Source organism: Carcharhinus amblyrhynchos, unplaced genomic scaffold (assembly GCF_965287045.1).
Source record: "Carcharhinus amblyrhynchos unplaced genomic scaffold, sCarAmb.v2.hapA scaffold_986, whole genome shotgun sequence".
NCBI lineage: Eukaryota > Metazoa > Chordata > Chondrichthyes > Carcharhiniformes > Carcharhinidae > Carcharhinus > Carcharhinus amblyrhynchos.
This window is the reverse complement of record NW_027650726.1, coordinates 9,574-32,586: the sequence shown is the minus strand read 5'-3', so window position 1 is coordinate 32,586 and position 23,013 is coordinate 9,574. Positions and strand designations below refer to the sequence as shown.

Genomic DNA, 23,013 nt, shown 5'->3' with positions numbered 1-23,013 from the left:
ATTGACTCTTCCGCCCTGGGAAAAAGCTTCTGACTATCCACTCTGTCCGTCAGAATCTTGTGGCCTTCTGTCAGGTCACCCCTCAACCTCTGTCACTCTTGCTTTGCCTGGACAAGGATAGGGTGGATTTTTGGGGTCTGTCTCACACACACACACACACACACACACACATCGAGGCAGCGGGATGGATTTCCCGTTGATTAGCAATACACGTTTAATTCTCCAATGGAGAAACTCTAAAATTATCCATTAAAAAAAATCCCACAATCCAAAGCCCCTCGGACAGCAGCAGGAGGCCGTTCGGCCCAGTCAGTGCTGGTAGAGTTCGTGCAGATCCAAAAGGCAGTGGGAGTTCCGTCATTCCGTCTCCGGGTTTCCTGCTATCAGCTTTGATCCCGGGGATGTCTCGGGACGGCATGGCGTTCCGCACTCCCTGGGCTTCTCGGCCACAAACAGACCCCAGCGCTGGTCACCGTCTGCGCTACGTGACACCTTCTCCTTCCATCCATCCATGATGTAATTGTAATCATCCTCCGAGAATTCCTGAGACAGAGAGAGAGAGAGAGAGAGAGGTTCACCCTTGTTACAAACCCAACCCGCCCCCAAATCCGTTACAAACCCAATGCCCCTCCAGCTCTATTACAAACCCAACTCCCTCAGCCCCGTCGCAAACCCAATTCCCCCCAGTCCCATTACAGACCCAATCCCCTCAGCCGTATAACAAACTCAATCCCCCAGTCACAGCTTCGTTACAAACCCAACCCCCTGCCCCATGACAAACCCAACCCCCCTGCCCCTTTACAAACCCAACTCCCCTGTCCCATTGCAAACCCAACTCCCCTGTCCCATTGCAAACCCAACTCCCCTGTCCCATTGCAAACCCAACTCCCCTTCCCCTTTACAAACCCAACTCCCCCGTCCCATTACAAACCCAAACCCCCTGCTCCATTACAAACCCAACCCCGCTCGATTACAAACCCAACCCCCGCCCCATTACAAACCCAACCCACTGCCCCATTACAGAATCAACCCCCGCCCCCCCCTCAGCCCCAGTTTCATTACAAATCAAACACCACCGCCCCAGGGGTTCTATTTGTAGATACGCAGGGTAGAATAGGTGTAGGGTGATGCGGCGGCGCGGGCTTGTTGGGCCGAAGGGCCTGTTTCCCGTGCTGGGTTGTTCTTTGTTCTTTGTTTGTATTACAAACCCAATTCCCTCCAGCTCACCCACCACCTTCTCAAGGGATAATTAGGAATGGATAAGCAATGCCGGCCAGCGACGAATCTAACTAAAGGTCCAAATCTCCTTCTCCCCCCTCACTCAGATCTCCATTGTGAACCCAGTGTCTGTGTGGCTCAGCACCAGGGCAGAGGTCGCGGATCGGGAAGGGAGGGAGGGGTTGGCAGTCGAAGGTTGAGGGTGTCAGGGGTCAATGCTGCTGACCTGTGACCCCAGCATTACCTGCAAGAAAGCAGCCCGTCCAGTCTCCAGCCTCTGCTGCTCGAGCTTCAGAATGTCCATAAATTGCTGCGTCCGATCCTCGGCTCGAACACAGGTAAATCCCACATCTTGGAGCATCTGTACAAACAAATCCCGGAGCGGGGAGGGGGCAGAGATCAAGAAATCCAGTCATTCCTAGAACCATCAGCACTCGGAGTTACTGCGCACAGTCCCGGTCTCCGTATCCCCCACACTCGGAGTTACTGCGCAGAGTCCCGGTCTCAGTATCCCCCACACTCGGAGTTACTGCGCACAGTCCCGGTCTCCGTATCCCCCACACTCGGAGTTACTGCGCACAGTCCCGGTCTCCATATCCCCCACACTCGGAGTTACTGCGCACAGTCCCGGTCTCCGTATCCCCCACACTCGGAGTTACTGCGCACAGTCCCGGTCTCCCTATCCCCACACTCGGAGTTACTGCGCACAGTCCCGGTCTCCGTCTCCCCCACACTCGGAGTTAGTGCGCACAGTCCCGGTCTCCATATCCCCACACTCGGAGTTACTGCGCACAGTCCCAGTCTCCGTATCCCCACACTCGGAGTTACTGCACACAGTCCCGGTCTCCGTATCCCCCACACTCGGAGTTACTGCACACAGTCCCGGTCTCCGTATCCCCCACACTCGGAGTTACTGCACACAGTCCCGGTTTCCCACACTGGGGGAGAATGTGGGACTCGCTCCCGTGGGGAGTGGGGGAGAATGCAGGACAGGCTCCCAGGGGAGTGGGGAGGGTGAACAGTGTTAAGCAGGGATTAAGGGTAAGCAGGATTCAAACCTGGCCATATTTCGGGACAGTGTACAGGATGTACCCTCGCTCTCTCACATACTCCTGGAAGCGGGTTGACCAGGGAGTTTCCCCACAGCAATAATCAGTGATCAGAACCTTCCCACCCGGCTTGAGCCAGACCTGGAACACAACGATATTCCCGTTAGGTCACACACACACACACACACATCACTCCCCCTCACACCCATCTCCCACTCCCGCCTTAACCCATGGAGCGCCGCACTGCGGGTGGGTCGGTGCTGAGGGAGCGCCGCACTGGTCGGAGGGTCAGTGCTGAGGGAGCGCCGCACTGGTCGGAGGGTCGGTGCCGAGGGAGCGCCGCACTGGTCGGAGGGTCGGTGCCGAGGGAGCTTCGCGCTGTGGGAGGGTCGGTGCCGAGGGAGCGCCGCACTGCGGGAGGGTCAGTGCCGAGGGAGCGCCGCACTGCGGGAGGGTCAGTGCCGAGGGAGCGCCACACTGTGGGAGGGTCAGTGCCGAGGGAGCGCCGCACTGTGGGAGGGTCGGTGCCGAGGGAGCGCCGCACTGTGGGAGGGTCAGTGCCGAGGGAGCGCCACACTGTGGGAGGGTCGGTGCCGAGGGAGCGCCGCACTGCGGGAGGGTCGGTGCCGAGGGAGCGCCGCACTGCGGGAGGGTCGGTGCTGAGGGAGCGCCGCACTGCGGGAGGGTCGGTGCCGAGGGAGCGCCGCACTGCGGGAGGGTCGGTGCCGAGGGAGCGCCGCACTGCGGGAGGGTCGGTGCCGAGGGAGTGCCGCACTGCGGGAGGGTCGGTGCCGAGGGAGCGCCGCACTGTGGGAGGGTCGGTGCCGAGGGAGCGCCGCACTGCGGGAGGGTCGGTGCCGAGGGAGCGCCGCACTGCGGGAGGGTCGGTGCCGAGGGAGCGCCGCACTGTGGGAGGGTCAGTACTGAAGGAGCGCCGCACTGTGGGAGGGTCAGTGCCGAGGGAGCGCCGCACTGTGGGAGGGTCGGTGCCGAGGGAGCGCCGCACTGTGGGAGGGTCGGTGCCGAGGGAGCGCCGCACTGCGGGAGGGTCGGTGCCGAGGGAGCGCCGCACTGTGGGAGGGTCGGTGCCGAGGGAGCGCCGCACCGCGGGAGGGGCTGTCGGGACTCACGTAGAATTTGCTGAGCAGAGCCTCCTTGTCAGCGATGTGCAGGATGGTGTCGCGACTGTAAATCACGTCAAACGAACCCTCGTCAAAAACCCTCTTCGTGGCATCACCAATCTCAAACTGTACCTGAGAGAGAGAGAGGGAGAGGAGTGAGGGAGTGAGGGAAAAGGTGTGAGGAGCTGTAACTTCTCGCTTAGGGAAATACTCACCATGGGTCGCACAGAGGGACAGAGACAGCGAGAGAGCCAGAGGGACAAAAGGTGGAGATGTTTAGAGAGGAAATTCCGAAACTCCGGGCCCCCAGGCAGCTGAAGGCACGGTCGCCAATGGTGGAGTGATGGAAATCGGGGGATGCTCAAGAGGCCAGAATTGGAGGAGTGCAGAGATCTCGGAGGGTTGTAGGGGCTGGAGGAGGTTACAGAGATAGGGAGGGACTGGAGGAGGTTACAGAGATAGGGAGGGGGGTGTAGGGGCTGGAGGAGGTTAAAGAGATAGGGAGGGGTGTAGGGACTGGAGGAGGTTACAGAGATAAGTAAGGGGTGTCGGGGCAGGAGGTTACAGAGATAGGGAAGGGGTGTCGGGGCAGGAGGAGGTTACAGAGATAGGGAGGGGGTGTAGGGACTGGAGGAGGTTACAGAGATAGGGAGGGGGTGTAGGGGCTGGAGGTTACAGAGATAGGGAAGGGGTGTCGGGGCAGGAGGAGGTTACAGAGATAGGGAGGGGGTGTAGGGGCTGAAGGAGGTTACAGAGATAGGGAGTGTCTTACCAATGGTGTGTTTTCTGTTACAGCTCTCTCCATCGCTATCTCCACCATGTTGTATGATAAATCCACTCCAAGCACCTCCACACCGTAATTCTACAATAACAGGGATAAGGTGGTTACCATGATTACCGCAGCATGTAGTATAACCACCTCTTTCACCACCCATCTACTGCCCCTGATCTGCTGTGTGGAGTTTCTCACTCCCTCTCTGTGATTTTGATTTGATTTATTATTGTCACACGTATTGGGATACAGTGAAAAGTATTGTTTCTTATGCACTATGCAGACAAAGCGTACCGTTCATAGAGAAGGAAAGGAGAGAGTGCAGAATGTAGTGTTACAGTCACAGCTAGGGTGTAGGGAAAGATCAACTTAATGTGAGGTAGATCCATTCAAAAGTCTGACAGCAGCAGGGAAGAAGCTGTTCTTGAGTCGGTCAGTACGGGACCTCAGACTTTTGTATCTTTTTCCCGATGGAAGAAGGTGGAAGAGAGAATGTCCGGGGTGCGTGGGGTCCTTAATTATGCTGGCTGCTTTTCCCGAAGCAGTGGGAAGTGTAGACAGAGTCAATGGATGGGAGGCTGGTTTGTGTGATGGATTGGGCTACATTCCCGACCTTTTGTAGTTCCTTGCAGTCTTGGGCAGAGCAGGAGCCCAGACCAAGCTGTGATACAACCAGAAAGAATGCTTTCTATGGGGCATCTGTAAAAGTTGGTGAGAGTCATATCGGACATGCCAAATATCCTTAGTCTTCTGAGAAAGTAGAGGCGGTGGTGGGGTTTTCTTAACTATAGTGTCGGCACGGGGGGACCAGGACCAGGTTGTTGGCGACACCTAAAAACTTGAAGCTGTCGACCTTTTCTACTTTGTCCCCGTTGATGTAGACAGGGGCATGTTCTCCTTTATGCTTCCTGAAGTCGATGACAATCTCCTTTGTTTTGTTGACATTGAGGGAGAGGTTATTGTTGCCAGACCAGTTCACCAGATTCTCGATCTCATTCCTGGACTCTGTCTCGTTGTTTGTTTGAGATCCAACCCGCTAAGGTGGTGTTGTCAGCAAACTTGAAAATCGAGTTGGAGGGGAATTTAGCCGCACAGTCATAGGTGTGTAAGGAGTGTGGTAGGAGGCTGAGAACACAGCCTTGTGGGGGCACCGGTGTTGAGGATGATGGTGGAGGAGGTGTTGTTGCCGATCCTTAGTGATTGCGGTCTGTGGGTTAGGAAGCTCAGGATCCCGTCGCAGAGGGAGGAACCGAGCCTTTCAAAGCACTTCAGAATGATGGATGTCAGAGCTGTCTCTCTCTCTGACAGGGATGTTGTGTAGTTGGGTTGAGTAATTGTACACCAGGGAGGTAGGAAATTAGAATTTGATGTTGTAGGATTGAAAAATGTCCAAGGGGGTTTGGGGGAGGGGGGTAGCATCGGGTGTCCCGATAAAAGGTGGTGCTTTTTTTGTGCTGAGAGATTTAAAACTGCAAAGTATACATAGAGTACACAGACTGAAACATTAGTATCGAACGACCAAGCAGCGTTGTTACCAAGACAACAGGCTTTTGAATTCAGCCAATCAATTTGAATCAGGCGCTTAGATACCAAGAACCTATTCAATTTAAATCTGATGGTTTTGACAACCTAGAACCAATCTTATTGTGGGAAATTGCTGGTTAGATTCATTGGCCATTCTAAATTCTCCCTCAGTGTACCCGAATAGGCACCAAAGTGTGGCAACTACGGGAGTTTTACAGTAACTTCACGGCAGAGTTAATGTAAGTCTACTTGTGACACTAATAAATAATGTTTAAACTCTGTCTCTCCCTCTCTCTGTCTCCCCCCACTCTGCCTCCATCTCCCTCTCTCTGCCCCTCTCCCCTGTTGACCACAATGGTTCACTCCCAGCATCCATTGCAGCACCCAATGGCCTCCCTTGGGTCCCAATGGGGGGGTTGGTTCCCACGGAGGGGTTGGGGGTCCTCAGCGGGGTTGGAGCCGGCCTCGGGCAATCAATCCCTAGGTCCGAGGGGTCCCTGCGGAGCTGCCTGCAGGGAGAGGGAGTGGCTGGAGGGAGAGGGACTGAGGCCAACTGGGTAAGACCCACAATGCAACTGGTGTCAGCAAAATGGTGGCAGATGGCACTCTGAGCACCGGTGTCCATGGCGACCACTGTAACAGGCCCGTCCCACCCAATTACCTTGGCCATGTAGAAGTCTCCACCTCCGATACCACACCCAACATCCAACACTGATTGGCCAGGAACCAAGCCTAACACCTCGACAAATTCCTGTCCGAGAGAGAGAGAGAATACTCATTACAATCATTGCTCGCAGCGACCAGGAAGATTACGTAGGCCTGTCGGGTCGGCGGGGGGGGCGGGGGGGGGGGTCCCTTTCTCTGGAACAGAGAAGCCTGGGGGTGGGGGGGTGGGGGGGGGGGTGGTGGGGGGAGGGGGGTGGGCACCCCGATCAATGCTTTTAAAATGATAAAGGGGGTTTGGATAGGGGCCACATGGAGAAGATGTTGCCTTGTGTGGGGCAGAGACCAGACTGAGGGGGCCTTCAATATCAGATAGTGACTGATAGACCCAATGGGGAATTCAGGAGAAACATCTTTACCCAGAGAGCGGGAAAGTGTGGGACTCGCTCCCACGGGGGGAGTGGGGGAGAATGTGGGACTCGCTCCCACGGGGAGTGCTCGAGGTAAATAGTACCGATATGTTTGGGGGGAACTGGATAAACACATGAGTGAGAGAGGAGGAGGGCGAGAGCGAGAGAGGAGAGTGAGAGTGAGGAGGGCGAGAGTGAGGGTGGTACCTTGGTCGTGAGTAGGCCTCCACTGCTGATAAACCCGTGTCCGAATATCTTCTCATAGCGTAGGATGCTGCTTCTGGAATATTGCTTATTGTCCAGGAATTGCTGGAATGTTTGGAATCCCTGATTGGCGGAGGGATTGCGGATAATCTTCTGTAGGAGCCAGCACACCTGGTTCTGGTTCTGCTTCAACTGAGAGAGAGAGAAAGAGAGAGAACCTCAGAGAGAGAGAGAGAACCTCAGGGAGAGAGAGAGACAGAGAGACTCTCAGAGAGAGACTCATAGTCACAGAGTCATAGAGGTTTACAGCGGGGAAATAGGTCATTTGGCCCAACTTGTCCATGCAGCCATTTTTTTAAACCCCTAAGCTAATCCCAATTGCCCGCATTTGGCCCATATCCCTCTATACCCATCTTACCCATGTAACCGTCTGAACGCTTTTTAAAAGAAAAAATTGTACCCGCCTCTACTACTACCTCTGGCAGCTCGTTCCAGACACTCATCACCCTCTGTGTAAAAAAATTGCCCCTCTGGAGACTTTTGTATCTCTCCCCTCTCACCTTAAACCTATGCCCTCTCGTTTTAGACTCCCCTACCTTTGGGAAAAGATATTGACTATCTAGCTGATCTGTGCCCCTCATTATTTTATAGACCTCTATAAGATCACCCCTCAGCCTCCTACGCTCCAGAGAAAAAAGTCCCAGTCTATCCAGCCTCTCCTTATAACTCAAACCATCAAGTCCTGGTAGCATCCTAGTAAATCTTTTCTGCATTTTTTCTAGTTTAATAATATCCTTTCTATAATAGGGTGGCCAGAACTGTACACAGTATTCCAAGTGTGGCCTTACCAATGTCTTGTACAACTTCAACAAGACGTCCCAACTCCTGTATTCAATGTTGTGACTGATGAAATCAAGCATGCCGAATGCCTTCTTCACCACTCTGTCCACCTGTGACTCCACTTTCAAGGAGCTATGAACCTGTACCCCTAGATCTCTTTGTTCTGTAACTCTCCCCAACCCCCTACCATTAACTGACTAAGTGCTGTCCTGGTTCAATCTACCAAAATGCATCACCTCGCATTTATCTAAATTAAACTCCATCTGCCATTCGTCAGCCCACTGGCCCAAATGATCAAAAGGGAGACCCACAGAGACACAGGGAGGGGGAGACAGAGAGAGGAGGAGGCAGTGGACGAATGAGGGACAGAGAGGGAGGGGCAGCAGGCAAGGGAGGGGGGCAGATAGACAGAGAGGCAGAGTGCCACAGAGAGAGAGAGAGAGAGAGACAGAGCGCCACAGAGAGAGAGAGAGAGAGAGAGGCAGAGCGCCACAGAGATAGAGAGAGAGACAGAGCGCCACAGAGAGAGAGAGAGAGTGACCCACAGAGGGAGAGAGATCCTTGATGGAACCCAGAGACTCTGCTACCCAAGATACATCCACTGTGTTGTGAGGCACACTGCCTCCACTTCAAGTCATCTCCTCCCCACAGTCCCTCCACCCATCGGCCTTACCCCCTCCTCCCACCAGCCTCTACCACCCCACCTCCTCCCGTCCCCCTCCGCGGGAGCAGGTCCCACATTCTCTCTCCCCCGCCGTACCTTGATGTAAGCTTGCACCGACTTGCTCATGACAATTTCGAATCCCCAGAGCGATTGCCCCAGTGCCGTTTCCCGCTGCACTCCGGAGGTGAGGATGTGGTTATAATCGGCTGGCATCCGGTACAGGGTGGGATTGAACTCCCTCCTGACATTACCTCAGTGAGAAAACAGAGGAAAAAAAACTCAATTTCCAATCACAGGCCATTCAGCCCCTCTGCTGACGTTTCTATTCCACACGAGCCTCCTCCCACTCTTTTCCATCTCTCCCCTTCTCCTTCTATCCCTTTGCACGTTTCACTTCCTGTCCCGATGTCCACCCAGACGCACTTGGACCCCACCTCGAGTTCAGAGCCAGTAGAACTGGCCAATCAAGGCTTCAGTTTGGGGGTCCTTTTATACATCTTATTTTTATTCATTCCTGGGACATTGACAACACTGGCTGTGTCAGCATTTATTGCCCAACCCTAGTTGCCCCTTGGAGGGGCGGTTGAGAGTCACCCAGTCACATGTAGGCCGGACCGGGGTAAGGACGGCAGATTTCCTTCCCTAAAGGGAACCAGATGGGTTTTTCCCACAATCGATGCGAGTTTGTCAGGGTCACCGTTACTGAGGCAAGCTTTATAATTCCCGATTTTATAAATGGAATTTAAATTCCACCAAGATGGGATTCAAACCCAGAGGTTCCCTTCCGAGAGGATTACTAGCCCAGAGACAATCCCACTATGCCACTGTCACTGAGTCAGCTGTCCTCAACATCAGTCAAAGGAGACAGTCATTGACTTCAGGAAGTGTAAAGGAGAACATGCCCCTGTCTACGTCAACGGGGATGAAGTAGAAAGGGTCGAGAGCTTCAAGTTTTTAGGTGTCCAGATCACCAGCAACCTGTCCTGGTCCCCCCCCGTGCCGACACTATAGTTAAGAAAGCCCCACCAACGCCTCTACTTTCTCAGAAGACTAAGGAAATTTGACATGTCCACTACGACTCTCACCAACTTTTACAGATGCCCCATAGAAAGCATTCTTTCTGGTTGTATCACAGCTTGGTCTGGGCTCCTGCTCTGCCCAAGACCGCAAGGAACTACAAAAGGTCGTGACTGTAGACCAATCCATCACGCAAACCAGCCTCCCATCCATAGACAGTGGACTTCTGAATGTACCTACCTCGCATTAAATTGATCTTTCTCTACACCCTAGCTGTGACTAACACTACATTCTTCACTCTTTCCTTTCCTTGTCTATTAACGGTATGCTTCATCTATACAGTGTGCAAGAAAGAATACTTTTCACTGTCTCCCAATATGTGTGACAATAATAAAATCAAAAGTCTGACAGCAGCAGGGAAGAAGCTGTTCTTGATTCGGTCGGTACGTGACCTCAGACTTTTGTATCTTTTTCCCAACGGAAGAAGGTGGAAGAGAGAATGTCCGGGGTGTGTGGGGTCCTTAATTATGCCGGCTGCTTTTCCCCGAGGCAGCGGGAAGTGTAGACGGAGTCAATGGATGGGAGGCTGGTTTGTGTGATGGATTGGGCTACATTCACGACCCTTTTGTAGTTCCTTGCGGTCTTGGGCAGAGCAGGAGCCCAGACCAAGCTGTGATACAACCAGAAAGAATGCTTTCTCTGGGGCATCTGTAAAAGTTGGTGAGAGTCGTAGTGGACATGCCAAATTTCCTTAGTCTTCTGAGAAAGTAGAGGCGTTGGCGGGGCTTTCTTAACTATAGTATCGGCATGGGGGGGGACCAGGACAGGTTGTTGGTGATCTGGACACCTAAAAACCTGAAGCTCTCGACCCTTTCTACTTCATCCCCGTTGATGTAGACAGGGGCATGTTCTCCTTTACACTTCCTGAAGTCGATGACAATCTTCTCTGTTTCCTTCTCAATGAACAGTATGCTTTGTCTGTGTAGTGCACAAGAAACAATACTTTTCACTGTATCCCAATACATGTGACACTAATAAATCAAATCTAGTTGAAATGAGGTGTCCAGCCCTACCTGACTGATAGAAGCAGGACTCTCTGAAGAACAGATAACCCCCAGGTTTCAGCCAGGATAGTAGACGGGTAGTCAAGTTCAACAATTCCACATCGGTCAGGTACATGAACAGCCAATTTGAGAATATCACATCAAAGCTGAAAGGTCAGGAGATACGGGGGTCAAGAAAGATCAAGGGTCAAGCACCAACCACTCAGAAATGGCGGCTCCACAGCCTGAGGCCTGGTCCTGGTTTGAGGTGAGGGAGATTCCAACTGCTCCTGACCCTGTCCTCATCCTGAGAGGCAAATCTCAGCACCAACAACACCAACACCACCCCCCCTCCACCCCCCCCCCCACCACCGGCGCACCCCCAGCGCCAAGGGAGCACCGCACTGTGGGAGGGTCGGTGCCGAGGGAGCGCCGCACTGTGGGAGGGTCGGTGCCGAGGGAGCGCCGCACTGTGGGAGGGTCGGTGCCGAGGGAGCGCCGCACTGTGGGAGGGTCGGTGCCGAGGGAGCGCCGCACTGTGGGAGGGTCGGTGCCGAGGGAGCGCCGCACTGTGGGAGGGTCGGTGCCGAGGGAGCGCCGCACTGTGGGAGGGTCGGTGCCGAGGGAGCGCCGCACTGTGGGAGGGTCGGTGCCGAGGGAGCGCCGCACTGTGGGAGGGTCGGTGCCGAGGGAGCGCCGCACTGTGGGAGGGTCGGTGCCGAGGGAGCGCCGCACTGTGGGAGGGTCGGTGCCGAGGGAGCGCCGCACTGTGGGAGGGTCGGTGCCGAGGGAGCGCCGCACTGTGGGAGGGTCGGTGCCGAGGGAGCGCCGCACTGTGGGAGGGTCGGTGCCGAGGGAGCGCCGCACTGTGGGAGGGTCGGTGCCGAGGGAGCGCCGCACTGTGGGAGGGTCGGTGCCGAGGGAGCGCCGCACTGTGGGAGGGTCGGTGCCGAGGGAGCGCCGCACTGTGGGAGGGTCGGTGCCGAGGGAGCGCCGCACTGTGGGAGGGTCGGTGCCGAGGGAGCGCCGCACTGTGGGAGGGTCGGTGCCGAGGGAGCGCCGCACTGTGGGAGGGTCGGTGCCGAGGGAGCGCCGCACTGTGGGAGGGTCGGTGCCGAGGGAGCGCCGCATTGTGGGAGGGTCGGTGCCGAGGGAGCACCGCACTGTGGGAGGGTCGGTGCCGAGGGAGCGCCGCACTGTGGGAGGGTCGGTGCCGAGGGAGCACCGCACTGTGGGAGGGTCGGTGCCGAGGGAGCGCCGCACTGTGCCGTAGCCAGTGATATCCAGACCAGGAATGTTAATCAGAACCGTCACCAATTTCTCATTTCGTTTTCCTCTGAAGGGACGGTGGAAGCCGTTTCAATCAGAACTTTCCAAAGGGGGGAAATAGTGGAAAAGAAAACACTTGTAGGGATGTGGGGGAAAGAGCGGGGGTGGGGTGGGAGAGGCAGGAGTAATTGGATAGATCTTTCAAAGAGCTAGCACAGGAAGGGTGGGCCAAATAGCCTCACTGTGAGAGTATGGCATCCTGCATTCACATTCCAGGTCGGTTTAGAGACTGGCTCCTGTTAAAATCCCTATCTGGAACGCCAGTGTTTGTAATGTAACGCACCGAGGGTCGTGAAGCCTGAGTTGTAGGCCTGAGTGCCACATACCTGTTGCTCGGCATCTCCAGCTGTGTGATGTCGGCCTGCAGGAAGCTGATGTTCACGTGCTCACTGTTCAGCTCACGGTTCTTCTCCACAAACTTCTCCATGAAGTCCACCGCCGTCACGTGGGCTGCCACCTTGGCCAGATGTCCCGTGAACCTCCTGGCATGGACAGAGTTCAAACCGCAGAGTTAGCACAAACCCGTCATATTAGCGCCAACCCTTCAGCCCCACCCACCCTCACCAGGGTGCAGAGTCCCCCCGCCCCTCCTCGTCTGAAGGTGCTGACTCTCACTGGCGTACAGGGTCTCCCCCCTCCTCTCCTGAAGGTGCTGACTCTCACTGGGGTACAGGGTCCCCCCTCCTCTCCTGAAGGTGCTGAGTCTCACTGGGGTACAGGGTCCCCCCTCCTCTCCTGAAGGTGCTGAGTCTCACTGGGGTACAGGGTCCCCCTCCTCTCCTGAAGGTGCTGACTCTCACTGGAGTACAGGGTCCCCCCTCCTCTCCTGAAGGTGCTGACTCTCACTGGGGTACAGGGTCTCCCCCCTCCTCTCCTGAAGGTGCTGACTCTCACTGGGGTACAGTGAGAGACAGACAGAGAGAGAGACAGACAGAGAGACGTGGAGAGATTTAGGGAGGGAATTGCAGAGGTTAGGATCCCCCCAGACAGCCGAAGGCACGGCCGCCAATGGTGGAGCGATGGGAATCAGGGGATGCTCAAGAGGCTGGAATTGGAGGAGCGCAGAGATCTTGGAGGGGTGTAAGGACTGGAGGAGGTTACAGAGATAGGGAGGGGGTGTAGGGACTGGAGGAGGTTACAGAGATAGGGAGGGGGTATAGGGACTGGAGGAGGTTACAGAGATAGGGGGTGTAGGGACTGGAGGGGGTTATAGAGATAGGGAGGGGTTTAAGGGCTGGAGTAGGTGGTTACAGAGATTGAGAGAGGGTGGGGGGCTGGAGGAGGTTACAGAGATAGAGTCATAGAGGTTTACAGCATGGAAACAGGCCCTTCGGCCCAACTTGTCCATGCCACCCTCTTTTTTTAAAATCCCTAAGCTAATCCCAATTACCCACATTTGGCCCATATCCCTCTATACCCATCGTACCCATGTAACTGTCTAAACGCCTTTAAAAAAACAAAATTGTACCCACCTTTAAAATTGTGCTACCTCTGGCAGTTTGTTCCAGACACTCTCCACCCTCTGTGTGAAAAAATTGCCCCTCTGGACCCTTTTGTATCTCTCCCCTCTCACCTTAAACCTATGCCCTCTAGTTTTAGACTCCCCTACCTTTGGGAAGAGATATTGACTATCTAGCTGATCTGTGCCCCTCATTATTTTATAGACCTCTATAAGATCACCCCTCAGCCTCCTACACTCCAGAGAAAAAAGTCCCAGTCTATCCAGCCTCTCCTTATAACTCAATCCATCAAGTCCCAGTAGCATCCTAGTAAATCTTTTCTGCACTCTTTCTAGTTTAATATCCTTTCTATAACAGGGTGACCAGAACTGTACACAATATTCCAAGTGTGGCCTTACCAATGTCTTGTACAACTTCAACAAGACGTCCCAACTCCTGTATTCAACATCAGCTGCACTGCCCTCATCTACCTTCTTGGTTACCCCTTCAAAAAACTCAATTAAATTTGTGAGACATGATTTTCCACTCACAAAGCCACGCTAACTGTCCCTAATCAGTCCTTGTGTCTCTAAATGCCTGTAGATCCTGTCTCTCAACATACCTTCCAACAATTTACCCACCACAGATGTGAGGCTCACTGGCCTGTAGTTCCCAGGCTTTTCCCTGCAGCCCTTTTTAAACAAAAGCACAACATTTGCCACTCTCCAATCTTCAGGCATCTCACCCGTGACTATCGATGATTCAAATATCTCAGCTAGGGGACCCGCAAATTCCTCCCTCGCCTCCCACAGTGTCCTGGGATACACTTCATCAGGTCAGGGCGATTTATCTACCTTGATGCGCTTTAAGAGTTCCAGCACCTCCTTCTCTGTAATATGTACACTCCTCAAGACATCAATATTTATTTTCCCAAGTTCCCGAACATCCATGCTTTCTCACTCATCTCTTGTGGATCCGCACACAGATGACCTTGTTGATCCTTAAGAGGTTCTACTCTCTCCCTTGTTACTCTTTTGTCCTTTATCTATTTGTGGAAGCTGTTTCGATTCTCCTTTGCCTTATCTGGCAAAACAATCTCATGTCCCCTTTTTGCCCTCCTGATTTCTCTCTTAACTCTATTCCTACACCCCCTACACTCTTCAAGGGATCCACTTGATCCCAGCTGCCTATGCACGTCATGTGCCTCTTTCTTCTTCTTGACCAGGGCCTCAATATCCCGAGTCATCCACGATTCCTGACTTCTGCCAGCCTTGCCCTTCACTCAAAGAGCAATGTGTTTACCCTGAATCCTGGTTAACAGACTTTTGAAAACATCCCACTTACCAGACATCCCTTTGCCTTCCCAAAGACTCCCCCAATTAACTAGGGAGAGGATGTAAGGGCTGGAGGAGGTTACAGAGATAGAGAGGGGGATATAGGGGGCTGGAGTGGGTTACAGAGATAGGGAGGGGGGTGTAGGGGCTGGAGGGGGTTACAGAGATAGAGAGGGGGATATAGGGGGCTGGAGTGGGTTACAGAGATAGGGAGGGGGTGTAGGAGCTTGAGGGGGTTACAGAGATAGGGAGGGGGTGTAGGGGTTGGAGGAGGTTACAGAGATAGGGAGGGGGTGTAGGGGCTGGAAGAGGTTACAGAGATAGGGAGGGGGTGTAGGGGGCTGGAGGAGGTTACAGAGATAGGGAGGGGGTGTAGGGGCTGGAGGAGGTTACAGAGATAGAGAGGGGGATATAGGGGCTGGAGGAGGTTACAGAGATAGGGAGGGGGTGTAGGGGCTGGAGGAGGTTACAGAGATAGGGAGGGGGTGTAGGGGCTGGAGGAGGTTAGAGATAGGAAGGGGATGGAGGAGCTTGAGGGGGTTACAGAGATAGGGAGGGGGTGTAGGAGCTTGAGGGGGTTACAGAGATAGGGAGGGGGTGTAGGGGCTGGAGGAGGTTATGGAGACAGGGAGTGGGCGGAGGAGCTGGAGATTGTGGGGGAGCAGCCAGGTCTACACTGAGGTGATCGAGTCTGAAGGGAACGAGGGCGTGGGTGAGGGTTCCTGCAGTCGAGTACCTGTGCGGGGGGGGGTTGAGAAACTGGGTGTTGAGGGGTGGGCTCCGGGTTTGGACACTGTGTCCACGCACCAGGGACGGGGGTGGTGGGGTGGTCAGAGGGAGAAACTTACCCAATTCCTGCTCCCAACTCCAACAGCCGCTTCCCCCGGAGAGGGGGTAACATGGACAGGATCTCGGGGGTCTCCAGCTGTGTGATAACCTCCGCTCTTGAATCCAACATCATCTCCTCAATCGTCGCCTCGCTAGAATGTTCCACCCAGAAAGCGGACATTGTCTTCCTCGCTGCTGCAAGGGGAAGGAATCAAAATTTACTCCGAGCTCCAGCACACAACAAGGCCATTCAGCCCATCTACTGGCGTGTCTGTCCCACACCTGCCTCCTCCCATCCACCCTCAACGGAACGTTCCTTTCCGCTCGCTCTCTGGAGTTTGAGACTTATTCCCGTCCCGATGACAGAGAGAGATTCTGCACCCTTTAATATCCCACCCAGTCAAATCCCACTCCCCCCTCACTCCCCACACCCTTTAATATCCCACCCAGTCTAATCCCACTCTCCCCTCACTCCCCGCACCCTTTAATATCCCACCCAGTCAAATCCCACTCCCCCCTCACTCCCCGCACCCTTTAATATCCCACCCAGTCAAATCCCACTCCCCCCTCACTCCCCACACCCTTTAATATCCCACCCAGTCTAATCCCACTCTCCCCTCACTCCCCGCACCCTTTAATATCCCACCCAGTCAAATCCCACTCTCCCCTCACTCCCCGCACCCTTTAATATCCCACCCAGTCAAATCCCACTCTCCCCTCACTCCCCGCACCCTTTAATATCCCACCCAGTCAAATCCCACTCCCCCTCACTCCCCGCACCCTTTAATATCCCACCCAGTCCAATCCCACTCTCCCCCTCACTCCCCGCACCCTTTAATATCCCATCCAGTCTAATCCCACTCTCCCCTCACCCTTTAATATCCCACCCCAGTCTAATTCCACTCTCCCCTCACTCCCCGCACCCTTTAATACCCCACCCAGTCTAATCCCAGTCTCCCCCCTCACTCCCCGCACCCTTTAATATCCCACCCAGTCTAATCTCACTCCCGCCCCCCCCCACTCCCCACACCCTTTAATATCCCACCCAGTCTAATCCCACTCTCCCCCTCACTCCCCGCACCCTTTAATATCCCACCCAGTCAAATCCCACTCCTCCCTCACTCCCCGCACCCTTTAATATCCCCACCCAGTCTAATCCCACTTTTACTGTCAGTTTAATGTCCCATGGGGCAATGTGGCAGGATGATATTTGAGGAAATTAGGTGATGGATTGGTGAGGGAGTCCACTCTTACACCCTGTTCAGAGCTGCAGTTTTGCACGTTGGGTTTGTAATTAACTGAGGGATGGGGAGGTGTGCTAATGAGGGAGAGATACTTTTAATTATGTAATGTGTTGAAATTAACCGGTTGAACCCTGTTCGGCTGAGGACTTGAGTTAATAACACACAGAGGAAACCACCAGAGAAATATTCAATCATCTGCTTAGCACTGACAATCTGTCAGCCGCCTCATGGCTCACAGTTGGTCTCTCACTCCCATCCTTCCTCCCTCCGGGGACAGCGTTGAGGGACATCAGCTCCGGCACCAGTGGAAACACAGTTAACTTCCGATCGAAATGCTCAGATTTTTCTGATCGTTCTGGTGACTGCCGCTGGCTAGCCCCATCAATTATTGTCCATCACTAATTGCCCCTTGATCTGAGTGTCTCACTCGGCCATTTCAGAGGGGCAGTTGAGAGTCGACCACATTGCTGTGGCTCTGGAGTCACATGTAGGCCAGACCGGGGTAAGGACGGCAGATTTCCTTCCCTAAAGGGAACCAGATGGGCTTTTCCAACAATGGGTCATCAGTAGATTTTTAATTCCAGATGTTTTTTTATTGAATTCAAATTCCACCATCTGCCATGGCGGGATTCGAACCGGGTTTCCCCCTGAGAGCGTTAACCTGGAGGCCTCTGGATTAATCATTGCAGATTTTCACATATCAAGTTAATGAGTCACTAAATTCAACACTCACACAGAGTGAACACCACCCATCGAGGCTACAACTCATTCCCAAATCTCCCTCTACACTGTCCCCCATCAAACACTCTCAGGACAGGTACAGCACGGGGTTAGATACAGAGTAAAGCTCCCTCTACACTGTCCCCCCATCAAACACTCCCAGGACAGGTACAGCACAGGGTTAGACACAGAGTAAAGCTCCCTCTACACTGTCCCCCCATCAAACACTCTCAGGACAGGTACAGCACGGGGTTAGATACAGAGTAAAGCTCCCTCTACACTGTCCCCCCATCAAACACTCCCAGGACAGGTACAGCACGGGGTTAGATACAGAGTAAAGCTCCCTCTACACTGTCCCCCCATCAAACACTCCCAGGACAGGTACAGCACAGGGTTAGATACAGAGTAAAGCTCCCTCTACACTGTGCCCATCAAACACTCCCAGGACAGGTACAGCACAGGGTTAGATACAGAGTAAAGCTCCCTCTACACTGTCCCCCCATCAAACACTCCCAGGACAGGTACAGCACAGGGTTAGATACAGAGTAAAGCTCCCTCTACACTGTGCCCATCAAACACTCCCAGGACAGGTACAGCACGAGGTTAGATACAGAGTGAAGCTCCCTCTACATTGTCCCCCCATCAAACACTCCCAGGACAGGTACAGCACGGGTTAGATACAGAGTAAAGCTCCCTCTACACTGTCCCCATCAAACACTCCCAGGACAGGTACAGCACGGGGTTAGATACAGAGTAAAGCTCCCTCTACACTGTGCCCATCAGACACTCCCAGGACAGATACTGATATGTTTAAGTTGTGTTCAGTTTGACACAGAGCAGTTCAAAAGGCTGTGTAAATATTGAAATACTAAATCAATGTTGTTGATAACTCTTCAGCAATGTAACTTTCACACACGCACATACACACCAAACAGATTCCAGTGTCAGGCTGTTGTGCGCACAGAATGTGTACACAGTAGCTCGTGTGTACGTGGTGGGTTCAGAGATCACGTACAGAGGTCCTTGAACGCAGCTGGCTTGGTATCGAGGTTACCACGTCTGTCCTGATCACTTCCAGTGCCAGTAGAAACATGAGGCGGAGGCCATTCAGCCCATCGAGTCTGCTACACCGTTCAATCTTATCTGTCTAATCTCTTTTCTCTCCCCCCATAAACTCAAACCCCGCCCCTCCTCCCCCATATCAACCAGCAATCTCTCTAACCCCACCTCGAATATATTCAATGCCCCCACTGCTCTCTTTGTGGGGGGGGGGGGGGGGGAGGGGAGGGAAGAAATTCCTCCTCATCTCCATCCTCAATGGGAGAGAGACCCCCCCCCCCACCTTATTCTGAAACTGCGCCCTCCCCTCACTCCTCCGCCTTCTACATTCCCTCATTGAGGGGGGGGGAGGTAACAGCTTCCCAGCAGCCACCCTGTCAAACCACCCCCCCCCCCCCCCCCCACCCCACCCCCCAACCCCTCACTTTCACTCAAAATCAGGTATGTGCACAGTTGTACAACTGTGTACAGTTCTGGTCACCCTATTATAGAAAGGATATTATTAAACTAGAAAGAGTGCAGAAAAGATTTACTAGGATGCTACCGGGACTTGATGGATTGAGTTATAAGGAGAGACTGGGTAGACTGGGACTTTTTTCTCTGGAGTGTAGGAGGCTGAGGGACTGATCTTATAGAGGTCTATAAAATAATGAGGGGCACAGATCAGCTAGATAGTCAATATCTTTTCCCAAAGGTAGGGGAGTCTAAAACTAGAGGGCATAGGTTTAAGGTGAGAGGGGAGAGATACAAAAGGGTCCAGAGGGGAAATGTTTTTCAGAGGGTTGTGAGTGTCTGGAACAAACTGCCAGAGGTTGTAGTAGATGATGTGGGTACAATTTTGTCTTTAAAAAGCATTATATGGGTAAGATGGATATAGAGGGATAAGGACCAAACACAGGCAGTTGGGACTAATTTAGGGTTAACAAAAAGGGTGGCATGGACAAGTTGGGCCGAAGGGCCTGTTTCCATGCTGTAAATCTCTATGACACTATTTCAATAAGATCCCCTCTCATTCTTCTAGACTCCAAAGGGGTTCCAGGCCCCCAACCTGCCCAATCCTTACCGCCATGAGACAAGCCCCCCCCACCCCACTTTCCCCACAGGAATCAGCCTATCAAACCTTCTCTGAATGGCTTCCAATGTGAGTCTATCCCCCCCTGGAATTAAAGAGATCTGGTGACACTACGAACTTAGGTCTAGATACCACAGGGACTGGGGCAAGTGATCAGGGAACCAATAAGAGGGGAATACGTACTTGACCCCATCCTCATCAACCTGTCTGCCGCAGACGCATCTGTCCATCACAGTATCATTCAGTGTCACTACCGCACAGTCCTTGTGGGAACAAAGTCCCGTCTTCACATTGAGAACAACCTCCATCGTGCTGTGTGGCACTATCACTAAATGGGACAGACTTCAATTGAGCAACTCAAGACTTGGCATGCAGGAGACACTGAGCATCATCAACAGCAGCAGAACTGGACTCCAGCACAATCTGTAACCTCTGGCCTGATACAACCATTACCGTCAAGTGTTGTTGGCCGGGGAACACTTCAGCAGTCAAGGGTCTCCGATCTTCGGGTAAGCGTTCGCCAAGGCGGTCTTCATGACGACGCAGAGTCGCTGAGCAGAGACTGATAGCCAAGTTCCGCACACAAGGACGGCCTCAACCGGGATCTTGGGTTCATGTCACACTATCTGTAACCCCCATGACTTACCTGGGCTTGTAAAATCTCACTAACTGTCCTGTCTGGAGACAATACACATCTCTTTAACCTGTGCTTGTCCCTCTCTCCACTCACATTGTCTGTACCTGTAAAGATTTGATTACCTGTAAAGACTCGCATTCCAACCATCACCTTGCAGTTGTGTCTGTGTCTATATTTGCCGTGTTTGTGAAACCCCAACTTTCCACTCACCTGATGAAGGAGCAGTGCTCCGAAAGCTCATGATTCCAAATAAACCTGGTGTTGTGAGACTTCTTACTGTGTTTACCCCAGTCCAACGCGGGCATCTCTACATCGGTCTTCAATGGAGAGTACAGGACAGCATCACTGAATCCCCCCCCCACTATCAACATCCTGGGGGTCACCATTGACCAGAAACTGAACCGGACCCAGCCATATAAATACTGTGGTTACCAGAGCAGGTCAGAGGCTGGGAATCCATCACAGAAAAATCGGCATTGCCAAACAGCCAACTAAAAAAATTACATTCACCAAAATAATTCTTTGAACCAGCTTGTATCACAGCTTGGTATGGGCTCCTGCTCTGCCCAAGACTGCAAGAAACTACAAAGGATTGAGAATCTAGCCCAATCCATCACACAAACCAGCCTCCCATCCATTGATTCTGTCTACACTTCCCGCTGCCTTGGGGAAAAGCAGCCGGCATAATTAAGGACCCCCCTCACACACCCCGGACATTCTCTCTTCCACCTTCTTCCATCGGGAAAAAGATACAAAAGTCTGAGATCACATACCGACCGACTCAAGAACAGCTTCTTCCCTGCTGCTGTCAGACTTTTGAATGGATTTACAAATTGTCCCTAAATTATTCTCCCCTTAATCTGGTTTCCAATGGGGGTACCATAAGCATAGACATGGGTCAAGGGTGGAGGAGAAAAAACACATTGTTAAGATGGCGGCGCGGGCTCTTTGGGCCAAAGGGTCTGTTTCCCTTGCTGTGTAGTTCTTTGTTCTTTGTACTTCATGTAAAGTTGATCTTTCTCTACACCCTCGCTGTGACTGTAACACTACATTCTGCACTCTCTCCTTTCCTTCTCTATGAATGGTATGCTTTGTCAGTATAGCGCACAAGAAACAATACTTTTCACTGTACATGTATTATTGTACATGTGACAATAATAAACCAAATCAACTTCAGAAACATCCTTTTCTTAAAAAGGTCAACATGGAGCTGAGGTCTCCTAAAACTAAATGATTAATTCCAACTGTACAAGAGATTTGAAAAGTGTTGAGCGGGATCTCACCTTCTGACATTGCTGAGAATGGGGGATCCTGGTGAAATTTCACTCAAATCGAGTCAATTTGGATACCTTTTCAATGTGAAAAGAAGGGAGACAGAGACTGACACACACACACAGAGACAGAGACTGACTGACACAGAGAACCAGAGACTGACTGACAGAGAAACAGAGACTGACACAGAGACACAGACAGGAACTGACACAGATTGGCAGAGACTGACTGACGCAGAGAAACGGAGACTGACTCAAGAGACAGTGACTGACACAGAGAGACAGAGACTGACACAGAGAGACAGAGAGTCACAGACAGAGAGACAGTCACACAGAGAGGGAGAGAGACAAGAGACTCACATGGAGACAGTTGCATACAGAGATAATCACAGACACATAGAGAGAGAGGCGGGCGCAGTCACACATACACACACACACACACACAGATCTGAGCTCTGACCGCATGTATGGCCAGCCTGGTTCGAGTGTAACTCCTGCTCCTGAAATTGTGCAATTGCCCTCTGGGTCTCATCCAGTGCCAGACACACACACACACACGCAAACACAGAGGAATGGGGAGGGGTAAACTTTTCCCACCGAGAATCCGATCCCAAATTCCCGGCTTGTCCCAGGAATCAAGGCGAAAGAAAGACAGCAGGGTGAGAATCAGGAGGAAGTTTATCACCGACTAACGAGCTCGCTTTAAATGCCAGCTGAGCGGTCCCGCCCTCCACTGCGTCCCATTGGCCGAGGGCCGGTAGAACCAGATATTGCTACACCAGGGCAGTCGCTGATTGGGTGGGTGTGTCCGTAGGAGGCCAGTCAGCTCCGCTTCCGGGGTCCCGGTGAGTTTCTTAAAGGGGGGTCGACACTCCAGATTTGTTTTTGGTGCCCAACCAAATCTGACTGTCAATGCACACTTGAAGTCACATCCTTCGCCTGCAGGGTAGGGGAGCAGCAAGGTGAGGGAGGGAGGGGGGTGGTGGTGGCAGGTGGGGCTGTAGGCCAGATGTGAATAGAGGGGGATATTAAATCACCCCCTCACCCCTCTTCCTACACTCAAACCCGTCACGAAACCTCACCCCACATTACTGTGAGAGGGGAGCAGATTGGCGAGAGTCATACAGATTTGCAGCATGGAAACAGACCATTCGGCCCAACTTGTCCATGCCACCCTTTTTTTTAAACCCTGAAGCTAGCCCCAATTGCCCGCACTTGGCCCATATCCCTCTATACCCATCTTACCCATGGAACTGTCTAAATGCTTTTTAAAAGACAAAATTGTACCCGCCTTTACTACTGCCTCTGGCAGCTTGTTCCAGACTCTCACCACCCTCTGTGTGAAAACATTGCCCCTCTGGACACTTTTGTATCTCCCCCCTCTCACCTTAAACCTGTGCCCTCTAGTTTTAGACTCCCCTACCTTTGGGGAAAGATATTGACTATCTAGCTGATCTGTGCCCCTCATTATTTTAAAGACCTCTATAAGATTAGGCTGATTGGAGGTAATAAATTGTCCCTAAATTAGTTTCCCTCAATGTGGAATGCCATAAGC

At 52.9% G+C, this 23,013-nt stretch overlaps 1 protein-coding gene across 1 annotated transcript; it reads right to left on the bottom strand.

Moving 5' to 3' along the window:
- Positions 1-198: 198 nt before the first annotated feature.
- pmt (phosphoethanolamine methyltransferase) lies at positions 199-22,151 on the bottom strand. Its single transcript, XM_080184877.1, has 12 exons — positions 21,471-22,151; positions 15,476-15,650; positions 12,181-12,336; positions 10,556-10,692; positions 8,562-8,716; positions 6,965-7,153; positions 6,346-6,435; positions 4,161-4,250; positions 3,398-3,520; positions 2,277-2,408; positions 1,463-1,579; positions 199-543 (listed from the first exon to the last, which is right to left on the bottom strand). The coding sequence occupies exons 1-12, from the start codon at positions 21,478-21,480 to the stop codon at positions 358-360; spliced, it is 1,560 nt and encodes a 519-aa protein (XP_080041003.1). The 5' UTR covers positions 21,481-22,151; the 3' UTR covers positions 199-357.
- Between the last annotated feature and the right edge of the window lie 862 nt (positions 22,152-23,013).